The following is a 22,513-nucleotide window of genomic DNA, read 5'->3' on the forward strand; positions in this document are numbered from 1 at the left end:
ACTGACGAAATGTTTCTCCTCCTGAAAAGGCAACGTCCAGATGAACAGAATGAGCTTTCTGCGATTTTCTTACCTGGATTATTGAGCATGCTACTGTTATTGATCAGCAATACACAAGTAATTAAAATCACATCGAGCTGCAGCATTTAAGAAACAAACATTTATAACTAGTATTTACATGAATCTGAAGAGCAGACATAATGAGAACATTTTACAGTATACAGTATATAATTTCTAATAGGGACGTTTTTACTTAACTTTTAGTTTAGTTACTGTTTTTCCACTTTGCAAAACAAATATCCAGTAAAAAGAAAGAAAGAAAGAAAAAAGCTATGTAAATTCTTGTGCAGCACTTTTCACGTAATAAATCACATAATAAGTAGAACACAGGGCTGGACATGGACCTGAAAGTTGTGCCACGTGTTTTCTGCACTAATGGTTTCATTTTCTGCTTAAAAATACTGATTTCCTGTGGTCCCACCCTGCTCTGCGTTCGATCAACCCACCTAAAGAAATCCTAGGAACGCCCCTGCCCATTTACTTGCATCAAAGCCTTGACAGATGAAGCCTTATACCGCAGGTTTAGACAGCTATAGAACGGAAAATACTGCAATGCATTATACACTAGCTAGCTCAAAGTAAGGAAGCCCACTTCCCCTTTGATGATGTAATTAATAATATGTGAAAGCATGAACTTTCCTTTTGAAGCACCAGAGGTCACTATTGCACAGTGCTTGGAGCGCAGCTGAACGCACGGTGAACGTTAGAGACACTAAACCTCTGACAACTTCAAATGGAAGCCTTCTCATTTTTAACACACATTAGATCAACATGTCATGTCTAAGGTCAAAACAAGGCGATACTGAGGCAAATAATGGCGTAAAAACACACATTTAAGGTAAATGTGCACATAAATACTCAGAGGAGGAAATAGGCCTAATATTTCACCTCTGCGAAGTTAATGTCCCTTTTTTGCACTCTAGTGTTTTGCGGTACTCAAGAAAAATATTTCCGTGTTTGTGTGTGTTGTGTGAAGTTTTGAGGGTGTGTTTTTTTAAAAAAAAACCCTCAACATGTGCGTTTTGAAAAATTCCGGTGTGGTTTTGCAATGAAACTGACTGACACACGCAGTCAGAGAGGAAGAGACAGCAAACGAGGTAGAGGGAGGGGAGGAAGGGCCGCACAAATGTCAAACTACTTCACTTGACGCAAGATGGATTCTCTGTCTCTGATTCATTACATACACCGCGTTGGTGATATTCTTTAATTAGCTGTCTTCTGTAGTGTTTCACAGCCCTCGTGCCACAACAATGGAGTCCAACATTAAGGAGATAATAGAGGAATTCATGGAAAGTGCGTTGGCGCAATGGGTACGTCATTTATCATTTATCACTTTGAGTTAGAGAAAAGGTCATCATTTATAGAGGCGCAGAGGTGAGAATAAAACAGGAGGGTGTAAAACGTTGTGAAAAAAATTACAAAATCCGACTTAGCCGGTGACCAACTCTGTAGTAAAGTCTGTATAATTTCAAGTCAGAAAGCTTGTGAAATTTTTTAGACCAGTCTGTTTTCCAGTTCCGTTCGTCAGAATACATATAAAACTTGAATAAATAACACAAACAGCCTCGGCCCTGCCTTTTTTCTGTTGTGTACAGAAAAGCAAACACTTCTCCTTTTGGCAGCTTCCCTCGCCTCTTAATAACCAACTTTTTCTCTCCCAGCTTCGACACTTCCGTGTCCTTGGGCTGCTTCTGATTTCAAAATAGTCATAGAGTATGCTCTCTCTTAAACCAACTACAGCTGTAACACACTGAATTCCCAGCTGGGGTTTCAACATGGCAAGTCACCAAGTCTCCCCCTTCTGGTTAATGATCTCTGCTTGGATAATGTGATCACTAAGTCTTATAGGGATGTTCTCATTGGCTGTTGTTTCCCCTTTCCAAAGAGGGGGCTGGTCAGATGTCAGGTTCAACAGGTCTTGGAAGAGGTTTGTTTTTTTTCTTTGGACCACTTCAGCAGGTCATTTTTTCACTGACATGAGATTTTTCACCCTGAAGGGATCCCCTGCCACCCAACCCAGTTGTTATCCTCCGCATCTCAGTCTCCTCTGTATCACCTCATCAGCTGAGACCAACTGTGGCTTGTTACTTTGTTTACCTACTGTGCAGTTTTTAGAAGGTGCAGGTGGGAATAAAACTCATTATATTGCAGTTTGCATTGGCACAAGTCGTCTTAGAAGCGCGCGAGAGAGAAACCTTGGCTGCAGTCCTGCTTGGCTGGCTGTCGCTGTGAAGTGCTTCCCAGTGTGAGCGCACAGATCCCACCTGTTCGGACAGGTGCACAGACTCAAGTGACTTCCTGTGTGAAAATTTTCCCTTAGCCCATCTCTGTGCCTATTTTCTGCTCCTGTGCCGGTTCTTCCTTGTCTTTGGTCACCACACAAGATCATCTCTATCTGTCTCTCATAGGTGCTGCTGTTTGAGAATATGGTAGAGAGTGAGGACGGTGCACCTCACTACAGCCAGTACATGGAAGTGAACTCTGTTTCGCAGAGTGCCCGAGACCGCTACCTGAGGCTGACCAATGGGATTTTCCTCAATGAGGTCATGAGGGTCATGTAAGATTCATCAACATTTTCTCACTTTCACTGCTTCCTAGCCGTGGACACTGCAATAAACGTCACTATTAGAGAGGGGGGAAAGATAACTTGATAAACTTTTGCAAACTTTACCCAGTCAGTCTGCTTTTAAATGTAATAATATAAATGTAAAATAATAAAAGCACAAGTTCTCATTTGTAAATGGAAAATATAAACCGTTCAACCTTGCAATTAGTTGCAAAAAAAGTGCCTGTGGCTTTTATTGGCAATCTGAAACGCTGAAATGTACACACAACCCATTCTTTGCTTAAACTCCATGGCAGCTTTTTTTTTTTTTTTGCTTTTTGAGTGAAAGCCATTAAAAAGCACTGAAATTGGGCACCCTGGTGGCCTGGTGATTGAGATGCTTATGTAACTTAAGTGAAGTGAGTTAAGGTGATGGACAGTGTGTGGGATAATAGAAAGAGTGCAAAGTGACCTTGTGAGCAGCTGTGTCCTGCCAATAATTTTACACCTCTCTTTTTATAATATGGAGAAAATGCCTGTTTGGATGGATGGGATTTTTTTTTTGTTGCAGTAACATTACTGACAACTGGAAAAAAAAATCAACAACACCTTTATCTGTATGCCTGGAAGTCTTGCCTGCTTCTATAATGGTTCTTGCACTTTGCATGAACCACAGAAGCTTTTTTAATGTCCTGGTTTCCTTCTGGGTCGTGGCCGCACAGTTCGTACGTTGTAATGATGTCACTTAAACAAATAAACAGTCACATTAATAATAGAAAGAGTAATAGGAGGACACTATATTAATATATAATAGGGCAACAGGAGAATAATTTAAGGGCTGTAGATTTTTTTTTTTTGTTGCAGTGTTTTGAGTGACCACTGGGACGTATTGGCAGTGTGGTATTTGCATCCAGCCCTTTTACATCCATACAGCTATTAAATAAAGGCAGATAATTTCCTCAGTTTAATGTTGTGCACTAAAATACTTCAGCTTAGTTTAACTGACAGCATGACTCAAGGGACAGAAACTCGAGTGAGTCTTAATTTTTGTGATATTTAATGCGGCACCATCACTTTTCGCATCCACTTTGTAGTTTTTCTTTGATTTATGCGCAGATATCTCCCAAAATACCAACCCTCACTTTGTGTTTGATGGTAATTTAAGAACCCTATCATGCTAACTGGTAAACATTTTCCCTTATGCTTTATGGTGTGCCACAGCACAGCATCAGAGAGGTGCTAACATGGTTGCAAACACTTGGTATTGTTCTTTTTCTTTTGCATGAAAAGTGATGTAACATTTATCGCACTCGGTTTCATAACCTCATGTTGTTTTGCAGTGCGTGTGTGTTAAAGCACAATGTTCTGAAATTTCTAGCAAATTACAATCATGCCATCCTATAAGCCATCTCCACTGATTCCCTTATCTTTGTGTTCAAGTTTCAGCAGGAGAAAACCTTTTGTCTATTAACTGGCAAGACAAGATCTTAGGCAGGATTTGCTCAATGGCTGATTAATTTGGCCCGACCTAAGCCACATTATTTCAACAAATAATTGCATGTGGATTCTCACTGCCTGCTTCTCAGACCTCATTAAAATTTTATTCACTCTGCTTAAATGCACTGTTGCATAAGAATTTCTCATCTGGAGAGAAATGTTGCTGGGCTGTTTGATCAAGCTGCAGTGTGTAAACCACTGTGTGTAATTGTGTGCGTGTGTGGTTTTTTTGTGTGTGTCCACCCAGAGATCCAAACCCCAAGGTGGAGCGGCTGTACAACAGCGAGAGAGATGACCACATGCTGAGAGTCCAGAATTTTTCTATTTTAAATCGACACCTGCGAGCCTTCTACCAGGTAGGGAAGGGTGATGGTGGTGAGAGAGGGGGGTGGGGATGAGGGGAGGTTGGTGAGATTCTGTTAGATCAAATCATCAAGACGGAAATCAGGGCAATGTACTGAAAGGCAACAGAGCCTGCACAGGACTTCTCCTGAGCTTCACATTCCCACTATAACAAGAAGAAACCCATTAACGGTATAGTCCATTCAGGCATGGCTGTGATAAAGAAAGAAATTTTTGAAAGCTATGAGGGCAACCACAGTTTTGTTTTTAGCTCATATTTTTATGTAACTGCATTTTGTGCACTTTTTAATTTTAGAACTTGGACAGATGAATACTTTTTGCACAGTATTCAGAAAACAAAAGCAAACCCCACACCTGCATCGCGTAGTCTTCTCAGTGAAGCTCTGGACATAATTATCTGGACAAAACTGTTCAAATATTGGCTCATTAGTTGCTGCTGGGTTGCCACAAAGCAAACAGCTCCTTGCAGTGTAAAAATGAGCACTTGCAATGCTGAACCCCCGTGAGGTTTGTCGTCTGCCGCTCGAGCTACAGTGTCTCTTCGCCCGTTGTTACTACAGCTTTACCGTTCTGCTTCACTGTGCTTTTTATTAGCCTGTTTTCAGAGGCAACAGGAACCTGATTTCAGCCAGAAAGCTTTAATAAACTGGCTTTATACGCTACCTGCTCAACTTCAAACAGCAGGCACAGTTAGAGACTCGGCAGTGAACATAGCTGAGCATTTAACATCTAGAGCACCAGGTATTTCCCTCAGGTGTTAGCGGAAGCCTCGGGTCAGCAGAAGCATGACTGCAAAATGCTGATGATGCAGCTGGATGGTATAGCCTCCTAATGTTGCATAAAAGTTCATCTAAACTGGTAAAATGTTAGAAGATTTGCAACTGTAAATGCCTAAAAAAGACATTTGGTATGAATTTATTTTTATTTTGCAATCTTAGGTTCTTTATGAATAAGCACCAAAACAGTGCTATCACTTGTGCTATAAAATCAGGAATCTTAACTCTAAACGTGTTTGTGTTTGAATAGATAGTTGTTGCATGTATGATTGCAACAACTTTGATTGCAAGATAGTTTGATGCAATAAAGCAGCTGTTGGTTAGCTGAGCTCATCACAGTGGCTGGAAACCTGTCTTTGCTGCAATTTAAGTTTACTAACACATAATTATTTTTGCTGTATAAAGCTTTCAAAGTCCAGCATCCAGCTAAGCAACAGTCTTCATATAGGGATTAAGAAAATCGAATATGTCAGTTAATGAGCTGGTACTTTCTTTTTTCCCCTTTACCTTGTTTTCTTTCCTGCTATGCTACTCTGGTGCTAACTTTACCCCGGCAGCTTTTAGCAAGCAGACATGAAAGCAGTATCGATCGCCTCATCTGACTCTCAGCAAGAAAATAAATACATGTTTTTCCCAAAATGTCAAACTAATTCTTTGAGTTGTTTTTCTGGAAGTTTCATCTCTGTAGCTACATGCTTCAACAAAGCTTAATTGGGTGGTTTGATACCTTGTGAAACTGTGGCATTAATATCTCAGCAGCAGGACAAGTCATTACACCGAGATAGCGAGGCAAACATGTGACACAGTGATACAGGCTGCACGGTCATTTGTAAATGGTCCAGCTCCTATCTTGAATGGCCCCAATCATTTCTCTAGAATTTCAAGAACAAAAAAAGTTTTCATAAACACTAGTGTGATGGCTTCTTTTGTGGATGGACTAAAATGACTCCCAGCTTCTCATTACGAGAAAAAAAGTCTTGTGAAAGCGCTAGAATATCTTTCTAAAACATGACTCACAGCCACACAAATGGCGAGGGAGACGAGTTGATGGCAGAGGGCCGGAGAAGCAGTTTTCTAGCTGCAAGGTAGTAAAAACAGAGGACAAGATGAGGCTCAACTATCACTCTTAACACTAGCAATATATTGCTTGGGGGTATTGTGGAAAATTTGAAGTGTATGCACAGGGAGGCAGCATATTAGCACAAGAGAAAAGATGAAACAGAGAATATTCCATCCGCAGTCGACGTGTCCTTGCTTATTATCAGGCAAATGGGGTGAGAAAAAGTGGAGGAGTGGTGAGCTGCATTTTTTAGCTGCTGCTATGGTTAGAGGTTGAGGAAGGAAGGAGACTGAGAATCTATCAAATAGCCCACAGTATCATGCATTTCATAATGTGCATTCACATGCGCCGTTGGCATTTGAGGAAATGACACAATTCTTCCAACCCCCGGAGGATGATTCAGAAAGCTACTGCTCTGAGCGAGGAAACCATCCCGAAGTACGAGTCAGATGGACTGAACATGCACTGTTTTGCTTGTCACACAACAGAAGAACACGAGTCTACGAGGTTTCGTTTCCTAATTTTCAGTGAATCACTAATGTCCCTTGAAAGCACCTAGCAGCACAGCACACTGCCAAATAATTGAGACGCTCACATCAGCCGACATTGCACTAGAATTTCAGCAGGTGTGCTCAGAATAGGCTCCAGTGTCTCTGCAGACATTTAGTTCCACATCAGTCACAGCTTTACTTCTCACTGAATTATTATTATATTTTTTTGTGCTGTTTAATGCTGCCTGTGTGTTTATGTGAGAGAGTGCGTGCAATACAATGGCAAGAGTGTGGAGAGCTTAAGCCACAGAAACAGTGTGCAGCTTGGCAGGGCTTGATATCTGCTGTGACCTCAGCTTGTCTTCTATAGAAACGGAGTTATTTGTGTTGACGACACGGGGGGTGGGGGGTGGGGGGGGGGGGGGTGGAGGCTGTGCACGTCTACTGTATGGACTCATATAACCTACTGTAAAATTTATGAGTGCTATGCTGCATCTATTCTACTGGTTTAATTTCATTATATGCTAATGTATATTACTCTAGCTGACTGTATTCTGTTCTCCCTCTGTCTTTCTTAATCTATTCTTCTTCTTTTTTTTTTTAAACTCCATTTACTGCCACTGAATGAGACACTTGCTCTCCAGCTTTCTGTTAATGGGATTTTAAATGTTAATTTCTCTTGACTACTAATTTATTGACCCTCCACATTTTAAAGATCTCTAAATGATGTCTCTACTAATCTGTTTTTGCATAAAGCCAAAAAATTAAAATTAGGGGGAAAAATAAATAAATAATAAAAGGAAGTCTGTGGCAAAAATTAAAGCCAACACCAATCCAAACAACATACAATAAAAAGGCGGGATTTGAAAAAGATCTTACAGATGGAACTTAATTCTCTTCTTAACTGCAGCCAGCAGTGTGATGAATGCTTTTATCCCACTTTCAGAACTGCTCCATATAGCTAATTCCTTTTTTTTTTGGGCGTTTGCTTTAGTGGAAAAATCTACTTCCTTAAGAAATGAACTTTGAGTGTGACTGCCCTGGAAATCTCTGCACATTTTTCATATTCTTGACCTCTTTCTTTGTATTGCATTATAAATAATAATGTATGAAATAAAGTGCAGGAGGCATTCAAGAAAATACAACCCAGTATGTATCTTGGCCGTACTGCCCGGCAGGGAATTGCCCGTGCAAAGACATTACTGTGCCAACAACAACAAGGCGCTTCTATATAATTATCAGTCTGGCTAATCTCCTGCAGAAGTCTGTTTGGCATTATCAGCCACGAGCTGCACGAAGACCAACTCAGAGCTACAGTGGCTAATATCCTAAACGCCCTGAAGGAGCAGAAACATAAGGTTTGCTGCACATGCCAGTTGCTAAAGGGAGTCCCTGCCTTTCTCCCCATACAGTTTATAAATTACAGTAAGCAGCTGAGAGAGCTGTAATTGTGACTTACATCTGTACTCTTGTGATTTTGCGCTGATGGATGTGAGGAGGTTGTGAACAGGCTTTCTGAGCAGTTGGGAAAGGAGCTAGCCAGCAACAGTGTGTGGCTCTCTGACAGAAATGTTTTTAATTAACGGTGAAGTTGTTCTCCTCTTTTTTTTTCTTTTTCTTAAGTTTAAGACCAACTAAATTAAGTGGCAAAGTAACAGTAATGATTACCCTCTACACTAGTGATGCACTGGATGGCAATGTAGGAGGAGGGAGGCGCTGTGGGGTCACATGACAGATATTTCTTTCTGCTGCCAGAGAAGCCAGGTTTCTGGACGGGAAATGTCTGAGGCGTCTGTGGTCCAGCTTGATTCAGCGTCATTTGAGTCTGCCAGGGGATTTGTCCAAGAGCTCAAAGCAGAAATTACGACTCGCTGAAACAAGATGAACACAGTGTTGGTGGGCCTTCTGCTCGTCCTGAATCTCCTGAATTTGAAAAGCATTAAAAATACTTTGGACCATGCAGGAAATGTCCAAAATGATGAGCCAGAGATTTAATGGCTTTAGTGAATTCAAATTTTTAAATGATTTTCTGTAAGATGCACAGTCCCTCAGCTGAGATAATCAAGACAGCAATGAAAAGATGTTCTCTTTTTTTAGGAATGTTTTCCCTTTTTGGCAGTGGAGAAATAAAAATACATAAATAAATAAAATAAAGTGCAGAGCAAATATGACAACATGCATCAACAGTCCAGCTTTGATCAGTTGAATTGTAGTTAATCTTAGATAATCTAGACAATAAGGACACACATTAAACAAATATTTTGGAAAAAAACACTTCTAAAAATTGATTATTAACACTCTGTGATCAGAATTGTTGTTAACAAGAAAATCAACCAAGCTGTCTTGTTATTAAAGCAACTCAAAATTATTGAAATTTCTCTTGAAATTACATTCAGTGGTCACTTCATTAGGTACACCTTATCAGTATTGGGTTGGATCCCCTATTACCTCCAGAGCTGCCTTAATTCTTTGTGGCATAGATTCAACAAGGTGCTGAAAACATTTTGAGAGATTTTGGTTCATACTGACATGACAGCGTCACACAGTTGCTGCAGAGTTGTCAGCTGTGCAGCTGATTGAGATCTGATTGAGGTCTGGTGACTGTCAGCTGAGGATTGAGATCTGGTGACTGTAGGCGCCATTTGACTACAGGGAACATGAAAAAATTCTCCACACTATTACGGCACCCCCAGCCTGAACTGTTCATACAAGGCAGGATGATTGTGGATATTCAGATCAGCCCATTCGGCATCAACAACCCATTCTGCTGCTCGGTTTGAAATTCAGAAGGTCCTCTCTGGCCATGTCTACATCTCTAAATATACTGAATTGCTTCTATGTAATTGGCTGATTAGATTTTTTTCTTAGAAAGAAATTGAACAGGTCTGTGTAATAAAGAGTTTGCTAAATGTAGACAAGCAGCTGCTTCCAGCAGTAAACGGTTTCCGGTGATTGATCTGGACCTATTTGTTTTTGTCATAGCAGATCCACTAAGGAGATGGTTCCTTAAATCTGTTAAAAGTCAGTTTTGACAAAAAAATGTTTATATACACTTATTATAGTCAGTGCGCCCCAGGGTGGCTGTAGCTACAATGTAGCTTGCCATCACCAGTGTGTGGATGACTGGTTGTGTAAAGTTCTTTGGGGTCCTTAGGGACTAGAAAAGCGCTCTACAAATACAGGCCATTTACCATTTAAGACTTCCTGAGTAAATACTAATACTAATATATCTGTTACAAGCTGAAGTGAATGAATAATGGCTATGATCATGTACCAGTCAGGTTTGTTGGAAGTACTAATACTTGGATTGATTCGCTCCAAGTAATTTGTTCTGGTTGTTTATGACGTCACTTGTGATCTTTGAGATTATGTCAGTGCGTCTGCATTGCTGTCACATCACCCACATTACCCATATGTTATACCCAAAAGGTCAGCAGTAGTTGCCAGTAGTATTAAGTGGTTTAGCTGCAGGTTTCTTATTCACTGTTATCATCATATTGTTTTTCTTTGATTCTATTACACATTGAGAATAAGTAGAGAACAAGATGCAGTGAAATATATTAAACTAAAATTGTACAAAATCTTACCAGCGTGTAAGAACAAAACAGTGCAGTTTTATCAGGGATCTCTTATTTGTTTACACAACAAATCAGTTCCTGCGCTTTTGTTTATCTCGGCTAACTGAGGGCAGAAGAACAGGACGGTCCAGGTGATTACTTGAGGTGTTTTTGTGTGTGTGTGTGTGTATGTGCTGAACTCTTTACATTTCTTTTCCTTTTCAGGAAGACTTGCAGCAGTTGATACTCATGTCTCTCCCAAATGTTGCCATTCTGGGCCAGGACCCCCTAACAGGTATAAAGATAACAACACGATCCTATCAGTGCCAATCTCTCTCAGCAGGAAGAAAGTAATTATACTTTATGTTCGAGTCTATATCTCAGCTATCTGTGAAGCACATTAAGGTGATAATGATAAGGAGAAGGGTGCTGGGGGGTGAAGATGATGATGATAATGATGATGATGACGGTTATTTCTGTGTCCTCAGAGGCAGCCGTGGAGGAGCTCAGGCGACTGCTGCTACTCTTACTAGGAAGTGCAGTGCAGGTGATCACACGCTCATATGACCGTCATGCTTTGGTCAAAGCTGACCACAGCAGCATTGTGCATGTTACTTAAAAACAAAGAGGGAGGACAGACACAATAAATTTCACTTTACTTTACATGTTCTTTCCTCCAAAATCAGTTCAAAGTAATGTGCATATCTGCACACCTTGAACTCTTTGGACTAATTTTTCTCATATTTTCGGTGCTAACTACACAGATTTGTTGTTTAAACTTTACCAGAAAGGCCTGAAGGTAACATTCTTCTAGGAAAAGATAAAATAAGACAGATTGTTGTGCACTATTTTGTATAAACTCATTCCAGAGGAACTTGATTAATTTCCTTTTCTAATTTCAGCTCAGGATCATTGCGCTCAAATACTGTTTGGTTTGTTTCATTAGAGTTTCCGCTGGCATCAATCTTAGCCTTGTATTGTGTTACCCTGGCAACCTTGTACAAGAGCCAATTTCAGGCTTCACGTTAAAGTGGCGTGCTAATCTTGCCCGACCGCTCAACAGTGCAAGTTTACAAAATGTCTGAGTCTAAGGACAGTCGTCCAGGAGTCCTCCACCCAAAGACTGCCCTGCTGTCTTCTAATAAGCGTCCCTCATGGCCAATTCCAGGAATACCTATGAACACAGTTTTTGGTATTTTGATCTAGCATGCACACCTGACTCCATCTCTTCCTGTGTCTACAGTGCGAGAATAAGGAAACCTTCATTCAGCAGATCCAGTCCCTGGACATTGAAACCCAGGCTGGCATTGCCAGTTGTATTCAGCAGGTAAGTAAGTGCAGAATTAATCAAACCAAATCCCTCACTCATTAAAAAAGAACAAGAAATTCTTGGAGGATTTTTGTTCCCAAACATGATTAAGCAAAGAGTCCCTTCACTGTCTGGCCTGTAGGCAGACAGAATGAAACTGTTATACCTTCTCCTTGTGCTTCAACTGAGTTGTGAAAATGAGCTACTTGTCATTCTGTTGGCAGCCTTTTAAGGACCTCTGGGTGCCCCTTGCTGCCACTGTAAGCTGGATCCTCCACCTCCCATGTCCACCTCTCCAATCCCCCCCTCTGTCACATCATTGTCTCTCCTTCATCTTTTTTCCTGTCACTGTCCACCATCCGCTCCAATAAGGAAGAAAGGCCAAATTGCCTCTTTTAAAAAACACCCCCCATGAATAATTGCTGGAATTACAAAAACAACATTTTGCACAGCAGCGTGACTGAATTACAGTAACAGCATGCTGCCTCCCAGCCTTTTTCTCCCCAGGTTTTTCAGCCTAACAAATCACAGAGGTGAGAGGTGCTCTTTCTGTGTGAATGGATGCACCCCCTGCTTTCCTTCTGTATGGCTTACACCCGAGGAGATTTTTAAACCTGTCAACATGATCACTAGCTTTGCATGCACTAGTGAATTTTTTTAGTGCATTTTCCTACAGCTTTCACACATAGACGTGTGAGAATTTATTTTTCTTTTCCTTTTCGTTGTACACAAATGCTTGGTATTCACACAGCGCTCGCAGTGCCTGAGCTATTTTGTGTCAGGTGTCCCAGATGTGTATTGATCTTGTCATAGAGGCCTAAAAAATGGTCCTCGTTGCAGGTAACTCAGGATCCTCGTGTGGTGCTGCCACTTCAGTGGGAGGAGCTAGTGGAGACTGAAGGTGCAGACTTGCAGCTGGTGTTTAGCTCCATGGCCAAACAGATCCAAAGCCTGCTGGCACAGAGAGACACACAGTTGGAGGTATGCAATACACAAAGCCTTAAAGAAATAGCTTGACACTTGACACTCTGTTTTTTTTAACCAAAAGATAAATGACAGCATTGATACCAATCTCAAGAAGCAGCCAGTAGCTGTTAGGCTAAATAGAAACTCATGGGGAATGAAACAGCCTGTTATAATATAAATATAACTAATTCTTCCCACCAGCACCTGTGAAATTATCTGTGACTTCCTGAATTTGCAAAGCAGCACATCCCGAAATGATTCTAGCACAAAGCCTACTGTCATTTTTAATTTAAACAGGAAGTCTGATTGTGATTAATTTTTTCTTTCAACAAAAAGGGAACCAAGAAACTTTCACAAGAGCATGATAACCAGACAGACGCGACAGAACAACGCAATGAACAAGGAACGAGTAGTCACAAAAATCAGAAAACAGATCAGATATTAAGCTCTAAGATTTCTAGTTTGGTAGCAGTTTGCAGTTTACATTAAAAAGGTGTAACTAGTACCAAGGTTACCTAAAGTTGAGCATTTATTCGATCGTGCACTGGGAGGTAGCTTGGAAGAGTTGTATAGAACCTTTATTCTGATAATGAAACACGATAACAAGTAGGACATTAGTAGGTCAATTTTTAACCCCTTAGCTGAGTCAGGCCATCGGTTCTTCCTGTTTCTGAGGGCTATTCTAGGCTAACTGGTAGCTGGTGGTAGCTACATACACCAGACATGATAGTGCTGAGCAGCTCATCTAAATCTAGGCAAGTGGGCAAATGAGCAAATAAGACAGAAATTAATAACGACTATAATAGCTGATTGGAAAGAACACCAAATTACTGCATCACTTTTGCTCTCTTCAACTGTGCAGACAGATGGAAGCAGTGGGAGTATGGACTTCATAGTGTGAGCGTTATTGTGCCTTAAAGTGAATTTACCATCATTGTCCGTTGTTTGATTCTTTGCTGGAGAACTGTAATGAATGAAAATGAAAAAATTGGACATTTATGATGTTTTCAATCACGCCGACGTGACAAGAAGGAAATTGAAAATGTGTTTTCCTGAAGAAATTAAAAGTTAATTAACTAAATCAGTTTCAGCAAGTGAATCAGTTCCTCCATTGTTTCAAGTTGGATCAACATTTCACACCAGATGCCGCCCAGACATTTTGTAGCTATGGATTACCTCCTACAGTTGTAATAATTCTGCTTTTTAACCAACAAAAGGTGGTATCAGTGAAATCTCTGCTGAACCACCCATAGAACTAATTAAAATTCATAAAACATTAGTGCACAGTGGGATTGAAATGGCATTGTGGTCAAAGGTTTTAATGTGATTTAAGTAACAATGAATTGGAAAATGAAATGCATGCTGTTAGGCTGGAGATAACAGACTACAGTATTTAAAAAAAAAAAAAACTAGTGTAAGGAGCGTAGTAACTTTGCTTCTTTGAAATAGCAAAGACCCCACAGTCCTTTCTAAATGCACCTCTGATTCCACTTCATGTTCCTGCCTTCTGATCTCAAACACATTCTCAATCCTTGAATCCAGTGATATTTAACTGAGATCTGTCTTAAGCTTCTAGTGGATTAAAAGGCATTTCCTACAACCTTAATATGAGATCAAAGCAACGTAAGATCTTAAATTTTGTTTCGAATAAATTCCACAGATTTAAATCGGCCCTAATAAAACCCTGTCCCACTGTGCTCTCCTTTATGTGAATACTGCGTAAGATCAAAATGTTCTGTTGCTGTGCTGGTTTGCAAAATTACAGGAATAAAAAGGTCATTCTGCATTAATGTTTATAAAATACACCCCCTTTGCAAAAATACCTGCTACATTTAACCCTTGTGTGAATTTTCTGCTGCTACACTGATCTGACTTAAATTATACATCACAAAGCGTCAAACAGTCTAAAACATCTGAAGACATCACAGCAGCCCAAGCTCCTTACTCTGTAAAAAAAGAGTGCATACACAGCAAAACACTAGTATCTTACCTTTGCTAGCATCTACTGAAGCACATACTTATTTAGTTGCCATGTGCGGCTCACTGTTTTCACCTTCACAGATCCTCAGAAATGTGTTTCTGAGCCTTTAGTCCTCAACCCACGTCTTTCTTTTCAGCTGTTCTTTGTATCCTTTTCCACATCCATCATTGATCTTTCTCTCTCTCTTCTTCCCAGAGGATAGCAGAGCTGTGTCGGGAGCGGGAGGCCCAGTCTGATTCCACGACGGGGCACTTGGTTGGCCGCAATGAGGAGTCATCCCAAGGTCTGCTACTCCAGCTGGCAGACAGCAAGGCCAAACTGCGCCGGCTTAAACAACAACTGTGAGTCTGTGTGTGTGCTCGAGATGATAGAAGTCAGGAGAATTCTTAAAAAGTTGTGACAAAGGTCAAGACAGAGAAAATTATTTGCAAACCTGAGCAATGAATCGGGATCAGATGAGATGCTCACAGGTATAATCCAGCGCACACAGCTTATTAAACGCCTGTACGGTTTCAGAATATTACAGCGTTTTCTTCTCTAATTATATTTTTATCTGCCACTTTATCACAGATACAAGTCAAAAGAAAAGAAAAAGCCTTTAGAAAAACTGTGTAATTGCATTTGCGGTGCTGATATGTTTTCTAGGGAAGATAAAGGTGATCAGATACTGGATTACAAGCAGGAGATTGAGACCATGGAGGAACAGCTTCAGAAGCTTCAAAAAGAGGTACAGACATGGAATAGTGGTCAGCACACAGACAGAAATCTCATGCAGACTTCTTCTTCTCTTTCTTTTTTTGTTTTGTTTTGTTTTGTTCTTTTACCACACATACAACATTACTAATTTGACAACAGCTAGACTATTGCTCACTGGGCCTAATCATAATAGTGCAGAATCACCCAAAACCCTTTGGATCTTGAATAAAAACATCTTTCTGCCGTAAATTAGATTGTGCTCTTTCCATTCAAATACACTTTGACCTGAAAGAGGTGGCTGTTACTGTCTCAGCTGAACTTGAAAGTTTAGACTCATAACAAAACTACAGGTATGATCATACACATACAGTCTTAATGTTCCCTCACTGACGAGTCATTTAGTTTCATTTTCCATTGTCACAGTGCTAAGTGTACTCCATACATCACTGTCATTCTTCATTTGTCATTATCATTTACTTATGCAAATATGTCTTACATATAGAAGTGCACTGTAAGGACTCATCTATGATATAATTTTTAAAGTCAACGTTCATTTAAAAAATATTACTTGAGTTGTTGGATTTTTACTTTTCACCTCTTAGTGACAAATCAATGCGTTTTAGACTACAAGCCACAATTAACCACACAGTCATACTGCTCTTTATTCAGTTAACCTAACATGCATGTGTTTGGACTGTGGGAGGAAGCTGGAGTACCCAGAGAGAACCCTCATGAAGTCCACACAGAAAGTGCTCCTGCCTGCTGGTGAATTTAAAGCAGGAAGCTTCTTGCTGTGAGGTGACAGTGCTAAGCACTGCAGCACCTTGCCATAAGCGTTGTTGATAATGCTCAAGATAATTACAATTTAAATCTGTGATTTTACTGTTAAATGATTAATGTCTGTGTGGGAATAATTTCTACAAGGAAACAGTTTTACAGATGGGTAACTGGCCAGTAACTGGCCTGACTCTTGCCAGTCCTCCTGAATAGTACCTTAGAATGATGTTTAAATAATGACAGTGGACATTAGGGGTATCTTAAATATAAGTATGTGAGTAATTTCTCCAGTAGTTTAAATGAAGTTACGTGCTGTGTGTAAAAAATGCCCAAATATAAATCAGTTATTCAACTTTTGAATTATATAAGTATCAAGAGACTTATTGCAAGCCAGTTATTTCTACATGACCTTTTCTGCATTGATTTCACACAGCATATTGCTTACGTGATTCACAGTTAATTCGACCACTTTCATTGTAAAAAATAGCAGAAGACATGCAAATGTTATTTGAAACTATAATACATGCAAGTTAAAGCTCTTGCTCTTTTCCATATGGGTCTTTTCAATTTTTTTCTATCCTTGTGAGTACATTTCAGGATTGTATACACGCACACATTTCCTTCCTCATGTATCAGACTTTGTCAACATTTGCTTTACTGCATTCCTGATCTGTTCACAACCTTCTTTGACCTCATCCCAGCTGGTGTATGAATGTATCTGTGTATCTGTGTCTCCGTGTGTGTGTGTGTGTGTCTGCGCGCATGCAGAACCGTTCTCTGCAGGGTGATGTGAGGGGCATGCGTGCACTGCGGGATGAGCTGGACTGTGCCCGAGAGCGAGCTGCACGGTCCGAGCAGCTCCAGACTGAGCTTCAAAGCTGTAAACACAGATTGCGCAGCCTGGAGCTCACACGCACTCAACTGAAGGTACACACACACACCAAGCACACATCGCACACCATAGAGAAATCAAGCAACACAGCTACATCTCCACTACAAAATACATAGTTTAAAAAAAATGTTATGCAGGGAAGACAAAGTCATTTTCACATTGCTTTGATACACACACACAAGCTTGACAAAGGCCGTCATATAAAAATTACTGGCGAAGGTCACATCAAGAAGATCCCTTTTTTAATCTTTCTCTTTGAGTAGCTATTATTTTTTTAAAAGAAGTACCACTTAATCTCAAAAGCCATATATTCCCTCACACGGCCCTGAGGGTTTCAATCAAGAGTGAGTACGAACAACTCTAAAGCTCAAAGCCGGAGAATGAGATTATATTGTGTGATGTCATTGGGATTTACCGCCTGGAGCTGCTTCATTGACAAAGAGCAGCTACAGTTATTGGAATTTTTACACCCAAATGAGATTTATTCCGAGGTACTATAACTGTTCAGGGCAAAAAAAAAATGTGCTCATATCCTTGTGAAACACTTTGCAGTGTCCTCACCGTCACCTTCCCTGTCTTTTTTGAGTCATCCTGTTTAAATTCAATATCAGTGTGACTGCTCATGTTAGCCGGAAGGGTGATTTTTTTCTAATGTTGTGTGTGTGCCGAGAACTCGTTTCCAGAAATTCAAAATGAACTGTTTTGCGGCTGTAAAGAATCGGGAGGAAAAGGTGCCGAATGTTTACGTGTAAAGAAATAAAAATAAAAATCAGTTTGGAAGGTCAAATTAGTTTCATTACATGTTGGGTTTTATTTGGGTTTTTTATCAGTAGTGACAACATCGTACTCACAAGTTGTTTGCAGCGATCTGCGTAAGTGTGGATTCTGCTAAAAATTACACCGAGTTGGCCAAAAAAGGACCAGCAAGACAGCTAGAGAGGTTTGCTGACAGTTTGCTTGTGATTATTTCTGGTTTAACACCTTGTAGCTTTTTATAGTCTTGTTAAACTGCTAACTTGTCTCACTAAAAACACAGAAAGTCTAAAACAAATCTTAAAAATGTGACTTAGTATTATATTATATTTTATTTTCCTTCATTTTGAAAGATATATTTTATCACCATGTTGTCTGATTTTTCAATTTTGCTTTAATAGGTTATTAATGTGGATTTAGATATTAATAAGTATTACCTTATTTTTTTTATGAAGTAACTACTGTGAGTATGAGGATATAAAAATGAATATTTTTAAAATTATATTACTATACTAATTGGTCTTGCTTATGTGGCCTGTTTAGTACACAGTTATATAAAATTCAATATAATATACATCAGTTATAACCACCGCTGTTACAAGGTAATTACTAGGCTACTACTTTGGTAATTAGATTGTAATAACTTGCTGTTTCCTGTTATTATCAAGCTGCTACTCTGAGTTTAAATTCACTTAATACAGCCTAACAAAAACATAATAAAATATAAATGTCACAATTTACAACAGTTTACAACTCTAACATTGGAGAGCATCAGACTGAGTACTAAAAGTACTAAAGTAGCCGGATACAAGCTCCAAAATAATAATAATGGATTGCATTTATACAGCGCTTTTCGAGAACCTCAAAGCGCTGTACAACACCACTATTCATTCACTCTCACATTCACACACTGGTGGAGGCAAGCTACAGTTGTAGCCACAGCTGCCCTGGGGCAGACTGACAGAAGCGAGGATGCCATATCGCGCCATCGGCCCCTCTGGCCAACACCAGTAGGCGGTAGGTGAAGTGTCTTGCCCAAGGACACAATGACCAAAACTGTCCAAGCTGGGGTTCGAACCGGCAACCTTCCGATTACAAGATGAACTGCCAACTCTTGAGCTACGATCACAGTTGGAGATCATATTTTAGTACTTGCAATGTCTGCAGTTTGCTTCTCAGCTGTACGTCAGCCTCTCTGACTCCCTCAGCAGGACTTGTCTGTGTCTTTACTGTGAACTGTATAATAAGGGGAAATTATATAGAAAATACATTCAGCTGACAGCTAAAACCATTTAAAGTTGCTTTGTGCACTTAAGTGACAGTAGAGAACTGAATGGGAGCAAAGCATTGATAGATATGACAGATTAGAGGAAGTTGCTTCAGAAAAACCCCCAGACTTGACAGAATACATGAAACGAAAACAGTGAGCACGTCATCGTGTTGTTTCAATCGTCTCTGTTTGGTGCCCCCTGCAGGAGCAGCAGCAACTGTGCGCAGCACTGCAGGAAACCAAAACGCTTCTAGAAGAGCAGCTGGCGGACGCTCGGGCGCGTTGCTCCTCCCTACGTGAGCTGGAGAGGGACAATCTTGTGCTGCGTCAGAGAATCATGGAAGTGGAAGCGGTGGGTGGAAACTATGATGCAGTTTTTGCATTTCTGTCCATCCCGTACAAATGAGCTTATAATTGAACTGAAGATTGCAGATTGTTCTAATATTTTCTTTATTGACAGAAAGGTTGCATTTCATGAAAGAACCCCATGCATGTTGTGTGGAGGACCATTGAAGTCTCTTGCTCATGTGATCATTGAGTGTGTGTCTATATGTGCTTAGGAGCGGGACACTGAGAGGCAGCGAGTTGATGAACTGCTGGAGATGAACATGAGCCTCGAGGCTGACCTGAGGCACAGCAGCAGCGGGGGCAGCGTCCTTGCTCCGGTTGTTTCACTTCCGCAGCGTTTCCTCCAATCAGAGCTGGAGTCCGACGAGGAGCTGAGTGAAGTGATTGGTCAGAGCACCCGCCTCTCTGCACCTTGTCATTTAAGACATGCTAATTAACTGATAAGAGAAAATATTTTGACGTAATACTTACCCACAGGTTATTAATCAACAGTAACTGAGCTCATATATCCATTTCTCTTTTTCTCTGTTTCTTTCCTCCACCTATCTGCCTCACTCCCTCCTTCTGTTCTTCTTTTTCTTGTTTTATTCTTTATTTCCTCCTCTCTGCGCCTCAGATCAGAAGCCCCTGAGCGTGGAAGTGGGCGAGGCTTCGACGCTGCGGCTGCTGGGAGCGGAGCAGGAGAACGCAGAGCTGAGAAGACGACTGGAGGAGCTGCAGGCCCAGCAGGAGGTCAGAGTTCAGAGGTCGCAAGTTGTGACTAATAGAGAAAAATGTCACCTTACTCAATAACAATAGTCAGGCAGCCTGTGAATTTTTAAATGATGATCAGTTAATACTAAAAGGGCCCAAAGTGTACCAAGAAAATATCTCCCACCTCTGCCGCCTCCAGCCTGATACAAGGCAGGCAGGACCCATGCTTAAATGATGTTTACACCAAATTCTGATGCTACCACCTGATTGCTGCCACAGTTTTTCAAATCTTCTGTTGTCCAATTTTGGTGAACCCATGATCAAACCGTAACCTCAGTTTCCAATTTGTAGCCTAGTGTGACTCAATGTTCAATGTAATGTGCAGTCAGAGATGCTCTTCTGCATATGTTGATTGTAACAAGGATTTATTTGAGTTACTGTTGCCTTCATATTACCCTGAAGCAGTCTGGCAAATCTCCCCTGACCTCGGTATTTCATCTTTTTCAGACCATTCTTGTTAAACCCTAGAAATGATTGTGTGGGAAAATTTCTGAAATACTCAGACCAGCCATTCCCCATTCAGAGTCAGTGAAATTACCTTTCTTCCCCATTCTGATGCTCAGCTTGAACCTGGGTGATATATCCTTAAAATCCCGATATTTCATGGAAATCTGCTACTAGGATTTTTCTCACAATTTAAAAAATACTGAAAAGCCTTTTATTGATGATTGCAGTTTGCAGAAGGTCATCTGCATGGTGAGTTGCGCAGCAGTGTGAATTGCTGACATTTACATTAATCAGCAGCTTTAACTTTGTAGTTGTAACAATGTAACTTTGCTCGAGTGGTCACGGTAATGCACACAGACAGAAGAGAAATGACAACTGGATAACATGCAAATCAGGTTTTATATATAGTTTTCCATTTCCCTTGCGTGTCTTGTTATTGATATGATCATTATGTTGGGAAAAAATTTTTTTAATTAAGAATGTTTAATTACGATACCAGCAGGCCTGCCATCTCTGAATATATCTAAGTTGTTAAAGATGTAAATGAAGCTGGAAAAACAGGATGCAACAAATGAAGGCATTAAAGACCCATCTCCCCTCGCTGTAGGCTGATTCTCCAGATGCAAAGGATGAGCTGGCCTGCCTGGAGATGAAACATCAGGAAACATTTAGGGAGGTGAGCACAGAGCAAACTGAAGGCTTTACCAAACAGTTACTGTTCTAACAATCATCTTTTCTTTTTTTTACCGTCACATTGTTGACTGGTAGTAAATTGTTCTGACGCTAATGCAAGGTACCGTCCCTACACACTGCTCCCCGGGCGCCTGCTTAGTGGGCTTCCCACTGCTTCACTGAGTGAATGGGTCAAATGCAGAGAAAAACAAGTAATTTCCCCATGGGGATCAATAAAGTATCCATTATTATTATTATTATTATTATTATTATTATTATTATTATTATTATTATTATTATTATTATTATTATTATTATTATTATTATTATTATAAGTAATATTGCTTTTTTAGCCAATGTAAAAACCCTTCTCTGCCACATGTATTATGTAGCCATATATAATAAATTCATAGCATGTGTGAGCAGCGTTGTGTTGTAGTGGAGCAGAATTCTGGTGCTGAATCAATTTGTTTTTATTTATTTATCATCAGCAGAAAATTAGCTGCAGTATTCGACATTTTTACAAAAATAATGGCTCACTTGTGTTTGAAATGGATTGCTCGCAGACTCTACAACCCTCCTTCAGTGTTTTTTTTTTTCTTTTAAATTTCTACTCGTTGTTTCCATCCTCCAGCCTGAGAATTGACTGTTTTGGCTGTCAGCCTCATAGCTTACATCTGCCTCTACCAGCAGCAGGAACAAGTGAAAAAGATTTAAAAATACTGTGTATGTTAGCCTCCCAACACCAGATGACTGACAGGTGGAGCTGGTGGACACCATAAGAGAGCTAAAAGTATAGAAATATTGTTCTATAGTTCTCATTAACTGTTAGTTATTTAAGTAGTAAAGTGTGGTGAAATGTTGTGTTGTTATTGTTTGCTGCCCAATATGACAGAAACGCAGGAATGAATGTTAGCTTAAACAAAGGGAAACATAATTAACTGCAGTTAATACTGCATTTAACTGTGTCCGCATAGCTTTGGGGTTTCCCACCAAATGAAATCTGGGGGCAGACGCTATATCCTTAGAATAATAATACAATATTTAGGGATAATGATAAAAAGGGATAATGATATTTATTAAAAAAAAATTATATATACTGAACAACCATTTAGCGGTGATTATAACTTGTAGGTGGCAACATTTATCAGTGCAAACAAAATGAAGGGTATTTTCTGTCCTTCTTTTCCGGTGAAGCACTGTCACTGATGACAGCGGTACCAGACTTAAGTTAATGTGTGAAATTGTTGTCACAACAAGGTACCAGCAGCAGCAGCACTATAGTGCAACTGTAGTGACA

At 40.1% G+C, this 22,513-nt stretch overlaps 1 protein-coding gene across 1 annotated transcript in view; it reads left to right on the forward strand.

Annotated features, from left to right (window-relative positions):
• Positions 1-1,155: 1,155 nt before the first annotated feature.
• ccdc88b (coiled-coil and HOOK domain protein 88B) overlaps positions 1,156-22,513 on the forward strand; it is a 59,302-nt gene continuing 37,944 nt past the window's right edge. Inside the window, exons 1-14 of the mRNA XM_026143610.2 lie at positions 1,156-1,370; positions 2,469-2,617; positions 4,350-4,458; positions 10,575-10,644; positions 10,838-10,896; positions 11,593-11,676; positions 12,499-12,639; positions 14,801-14,946; positions 15,251-15,332; positions 16,847-17,005; positions 19,199-19,345; positions 19,554-19,728; positions 19,958-20,073; positions 21,149-21,217. Coding sequence (XP_025999395.2) covers positions 1,311-1,370; positions 2,469-2,617; positions 4,350-4,458; positions 10,575-10,644; positions 10,838-10,896; positions 11,593-11,676; positions 12,499-12,639; positions 14,801-14,946; positions 15,251-15,332; positions 16,847-17,005; positions 19,199-19,345; positions 19,554-19,728; positions 19,958-20,073; positions 21,149-21,217 — 1,566 coding nt within the window. The 5' untranslated portion in view covers positions 1,156-1,310. The remainder of the gene's footprint in view (positions 1,371-2,468; positions 2,618-4,349; positions 4,459-10,574; positions 10,645-10,837; positions 10,897-11,592; positions 11,677-12,498; positions 12,640-14,800; positions 14,947-15,250; positions 15,333-16,846; positions 17,006-19,198; positions 19,346-19,553; positions 19,729-19,957; positions 20,074-21,148; positions 21,218-22,513) is intronic.

The sequence above is a fragment of the Astatotilapia calliptera genome, chromosome 2 (assembly GCF_964374335.1).
Source record: "Astatotilapia calliptera chromosome 2, fAstCal68.1, whole genome shotgun sequence".
Classification (NCBI taxonomy): domain Eukaryota; kingdom Metazoa; phylum Chordata; class Actinopteri; order Cichliformes; family Cichlidae; genus Astatotilapia; species Astatotilapia calliptera.